At 37.0% G+C, this 5,720-nt stretch overlaps 1 protein-coding gene across 1 annotated transcript; it reads left to right on the top strand.

Annotated features, from left to right (window-relative positions):
- Positions 1 to 3,089: 3,089 nt before the first annotated feature.
- On the top strand, positions 3,090 to 3,912 carry LOC121987408. The gene is made up of 2 exons (XM_042541211.1): positions 3,090 to 3,306; positions 3,616 to 3,912. The coding sequence occupies exons 1-2, from the start codon at positions 3,094 to 3,096 to the stop codon at positions 3,724 to 3,726; spliced, it is 324 nt and encodes a 107-aa protein (XP_042397145.1). The 5' UTR covers positions 3,090 to 3,093; the 3' UTR covers positions 3,727 to 3,912.
- Positions 3,913 to 5,720: the final 1,808 nt, after the last annotated feature.

The following is a 5,720-nucleotide window of genomic DNA, read 5'->3' as shown; positions in this document are numbered from 1 at the left end:
GTAAAGAAACTATACCAACGAAAAGGGAAATAGAAAACTTAGGAGTGATTCGTTGGAGTAGCAGAACGTTGTTGAGGTGTTTAGCAGTAGCACATGGAAGAGCAGAGTTTTCTGTTCGAAGTTGATAATCTGAGCTGCACCTCGAGGCCTCTTTTTATAGCTCTGCAAGGTCTGATCCAGATCCCCAAGTATCGGGATCAGATTTGACCCGAAGCGGATCAGTCGACCGATCCTCATGTTCGGTCGACCGATCAGATGAACTCCACTGCATCTTATCCGTCCATCCGTCGCTTCGCTTCGATCTGGTCAAACTTTATCCATGCGTTCGGTCGACCGATCCCAAGGTTCGGTCGACCGATCAGTCTCCTCTGACCCGCACACCTCGGCTTGATCCAGTCAACACCTATCCCAGGTTCGGTCGACCGATCCCGAGGTCTGGTCGACCGATCCCTGGTCGAACCCGGTCCAGCTTCTGGAGATCTGATCTGATATCTTGGAGGTTCGGTCAACCGATCCCAAGGTTCGGTCGACCGATCCTGGTTAGTTCTAACCCTGCATAAAACTGTTAGTTTCCTGCAAAACAGAGTTAGAACACAAAAAGATAACACGATAAATAAAATTGTCAGTCATCGGACTGACCGGGTCTGACTTCAAGTGTCCGACCGAAAACCCTAGGTCGACCCGACGCCTAATGTTCCCTCTACGGGGAACGCGTCCTCACCTACTCCACTCCGGAGATTTTACCTTTTGCCAGTACGATCCTCCAGATCGACTGGACTTTTGCTCAGCGTCCGATGCTTCCGGTCTTCATGCTGGATGTCCGGTCCTCGACCCATCCAGTCTTCTACCCGGTTCGCGACATCAGGATTTTAACCTAGGGTTACCACCCCCTTGGATTTTTGCCCGAAGCGCCGACCCGCCAAGACTTCCCGCATAGGGTTACCACCCCCTATGACCTAGGGTTGCCGCCCCCTAGGGTTTTCCTTTTGCCTAATTGCAGCTAGGACTTTTCTCCTCCTAGGGTTACCACCCCCTAGGACCTAGGGTTACCACCCCCTAGGGTTTTCACCTTGCCTAACCGCAGCTAGAACTTTCCTGAAACACTCAGTCATACACATTAGATAGCAATCAAACTTAACTTTGAATCCCTTTGTCATTATCAAAACTAAGATTCGATTGTCGGATGCTTCCCGCACCAACAGGTACATCACGTGGAAACTTTTTATGTCTCATTCCATTAGTTTTACAAAACCTACCCCATTGTTTTATTATAGATGGATGAGATCATAAATAAGAAATTGTAATTCTAATTGGTTTAATGTAACTTTCTAAAATTTTTAAATCATCTTGAACACATAAATTTAAAACATGACATACACAACGAATATGAAAAAATAAACCGCCAATAATAGGTTGACAAACAAATTTTAGATCATCTATACAAGCGGTATTGGAACTTGCATTATCTAATGATATTGAAAATATTTTATGAGTTAAGTCATATTCTTCTAAAATTAAACATAATAATTATGCGATGTTATGAGCATTATGTGATTCATCAAAAACTTTATAAGCTAACAATCTTTTTTGGAGGTTCCAAGAGTTATCGATCAAATAGCAAGTCACACCTATATACGAATGTATTTGCCAATGATCTCTCCAAATATCGGAACATAAAGAAACTTTATTATCTAATTTACTAAATTCATCAATTAAATTCTTTTTTCCTTTTTTTACTAATTTTTTAATACGAGTAAGTGTAGTTCTAGGAACACATTTAGCACATGAATTAAGAGATTCGTTACAAAAATCTTCAAATGTGCATTTAGATCCAAAACTAAAAGAAAGATATTCTACGGAAACAAATTTAGCTAACGATTCTCTTAATTTATTATCCAAATATAAAAATAAATCGGAATCAGTACTACCGCTAGTTGAAGAAAATCATGATAATTGTGTTTGAGAACGATATCGAGTCCAAATTCCGTCGGGTGTTTTCATAATGGTGTCTTTTTCCATGCACCACTTTTTCTATTCATATTTTTTCCAATGACGCCCACCTATTCTATATCGACAAAGTCAAGTGAAGCAGATGGAGAAAAGTGCATCCCTATGTGAAGCAAAGAAAGGGCATATCAATGTTGATAGAGACACTGCTAGAGGGAAGCAACGATGGTGCCAAGTATTGAGCCAGATCATTAATGGATTCTCCTTTAATTCGAAGGAGACTCTCTTTAACCTCTGCCAATACCTTCCTTGCCTTAGCCTTCATGAAAAAAGAAAAAGAAATAGAATTTGATGGAAATCGAGATTCAGAATTTAGGATTGACGATATACTCAGACTTATCCATAAAGGGTAAACATTGATTAAGGTTTGGGGTTAAGAGCAATTTAAGAGGTTAAAATCTGTTGATATAGTAGATAGATTTCATTGAATTAAGTGGAACTTAGTATATGCGTAATCTGTAATGAATGATTAAATTACTCAAAAGGCCAAGCACCAAAAAGATGATCTTATTGGATGCATTAGGTATAACAAAGTGTCGGGTACTATTATATTATGTACTATTTTTTGAATAATCATATAATGTTTTTTATTGGATGCATTAGGTATAACACAAAGATGGTGATCTCATTGAATAATAATATAGTCTTTTTTTAGTCTTACCATGATATTTTAATGTCATATTAGATATGTAATATATTTATGTCATATTAGATTTGGATATTTTCGTACATATTAAATACGAGAATATTCCTTATTTGTTAGATTGTTGTATGGAAAATAAATGCGCAAATAATTTAATTTAATTTGATGGTTGCTTCATGTGACCATATGCGTGCTTACTATGGATGCACTCAAATTGATACTAACTATATGTTCTCATTGGTGAGAGAGACACTGGAGCATTGATAAACTATGAAATTATAGTCAGCCATTAAGTAGTTAGTGAAAGACAGCATGGTATCTACAACTTAAAGGAATTTGCATATTTAACTCTTCATGCAGGCATGTTGTGCTTCCCAATAGTCAGCTGTACAATATTATATTTATATTTGCCTTCATTCAATCGTATAAATTCACTCTAAGTTATGGGTTCAGCGGTTAACACCAATTGCACATACACAGTTATGTCTTCTCTTGGAGTAAGCTATGCATACCTGCATCAGCTGAGAAAGCAGTGCATGGAAAAGACGGAGAGGGATAAGTTTGAAGCTTGTGTGATGGCAGAGAAGGGCATCAATGAAAAAAATTGTACCAGCACGGCCTCTTCTTCAGTAGTAACTCAGGAAGGGAACAAGAAGGTATAGTAATTCGTGCAATAACGCAATGAATGAGCATACATGCCATATTCCCCCATGTTTTCTCTCCCCGTATTCCATCACTTGCACCTTTTTGTAGGAAAAGTGGGAATATTACGCATCATCTTTTCCACCTACACGATGGCAAATCCACTGAATTTTTTTAGTAGCCCATTGATTTTGTTATGTTATTACTTATTGATAATATCTGACTATCAGTATAGGGAAAAGACTTAACATCTTTCCAATCTTTTGTTGTACTTTCATTATTTACTGACTCCCATTCCATCATTGACTTTTTAATGCATCAAGGAAAACAGCAAAGAAGTCAAGAAGCTGCACTTTGGGAAAAAGAAAATGAGTAAAGAGATGGACGCCGAGAAAGAGTCAAACGAGCACAAGAGAAAATTCTTTAAGGAATAAGGATTTGGAAAATGAAACTGCAAAAGATGTAGATGTTAAGTGATTTTTAAACTATATTGTCGTATGAATTCTTACAATTAGCACGAACTATAGCTAGTAGTGGCTTTCAGTCAATCTACTAAAATTTGGATTTGGCAAGCAACATTAGAGCCAACTTTATTTGAATTCTGAAGAATTTCGATATCAGTGTCTTAGAAACTCACACACAGAAAAGGCCATCCTCTCTCTCTATGTTGGTGCAGCACTCTATCGGCATTTTCCCTCCTCTCATTGGATATTATTATGTCTGTGCTATGATGAAACGTGAAGCTATATGGACAACGTAGATATATTAGCTGAGGTTTTATGCGACTTCCGTATGATCCGTGTATATTTTTTTCATTTAGGTTTCATGAAATTGAAGAAAAATAAAAGTAGCAGGCCAAGAATTAAAATAATCCTCTTCAGTTGTGCCAATTGTGCTTCTATCGCGGGGAGGATCAACTATAGGGATCTAGCGCGCTAAACACGCAGAAAGCGCAGCGGAAAAATTAATTAGATCCTCTCTCAGACATCCATGCAAAGGATAAAACTACATATATTAAGTTTTACATATGAAATATACCTTTGTTGCGTGCCCTTAGTAATCCCGACAACACTTTTTTTTTAGATATAGATCTCAGCGCGATCAAGTGTCCGTGCCTCTACAGTATCCACACGAACATGTTCCGTTCATCTCACGAACTCTCGATCAAGAGAAGAACCAACATTGTACTCATCCAAGGAATACCAAAGATCATTTGGCTTTTGGTCTTCCTTTGATTAATGATCCATTAAACTTTATTAATGGACATTAACCATCTTGTGTCTTTTTATCTTCTTTCATGAATTGATCTTAATCATCTTTCATGAAGAGACTTTTTCATCTTCTATATGATCAAATCATGTAAAAGACTTTTCCTCTTCCTCGGTGAATTCAAGTTCACCCAATGAGTCTCACTCATTGAAGCTTATCAATCCCAATTGACTCCATGAATCTTATTTGAATTAGATTCAATTCAATAATTAGTTCCAATTGAGTCTAACTCAATGAGTCTAATTCAGATTAAACGCCTCTTTGTTTTCCTCTTAATGAGTTGTATTATTATATTGGATTAACCATTAACCCAATAATCCAATAACCCAATAATCCAAATCATCTCATAATTAGATCTTAGAGCTAATACTAACAATCTTCCACTAGCACTAAGTGTCAATCATTACAAAGATGACACCAACACTTTTGATTAACCCATTAATCTTAAGATTCTCATTATTTAGTCAAACTAAAATACCCATCTCCAAACTAACATGTTCTTTGGGTGTGACCTAATAGGCTCTTGTAACGTTGGCAATGTATCCAAATCAACATTTTAGATACATAAGCATTGAGTGACATTTAGTAATGTATCATTGCTACCCAAGTGAAAAGAAAGTCAAGATCCGACCTAACCTGTCCGTGGATATTATCTTGTATGACTCAATCATTCAATCCTTGATATCTATATTGATCAACGAGGCATAGACCATGTCATTCTCTTATCAATCTTTGTGTTTCTCGATCTCTTAGTAGACTCACTCAAACAAATGAGCTCAATATCTCATATTGACTCATTTGAGTATGGGCATACATTCTTTTGTCCTACTAATCAAATGGTCCACAGATATCGCTTCCATAATATGGAAGAGATAGATCTCATCTACATCATTCACACCCCTCCGTATAATTTATTGTATACCCAGTGATCGACTTTATAATCTACCTTGTTACAAGTGACGTTTACTGATACCAAAGTACACAACTCCTTATGTAGAAAACTATAGTGACTTTAGATCTAAGGACTATTCATACCAATAGTCATATGAGAATGTTTATGACACTCATATAACGATCCATGAAACATCTCATAGTTAGTCAATTTAGTACATATTCTCTAATATATACCTATGTATCAACCTGATATCTCATATCCATG

This window comes from Zingiber officinale, chromosome 5B (assembly GCF_018446385.1).
Source record: "Zingiber officinale cultivar Zhangliang chromosome 5B, Zo_v1.1, whole genome shotgun sequence".
Taxonomy (NCBI): Eukaryota; Viridiplantae; Streptophyta; class Magnoliopsida; order Zingiberales; family Zingiberaceae; genus Zingiber; species Zingiber officinale.
This window is presented reverse-complemented; position numbering and strand designations above follow the sequence as displayed.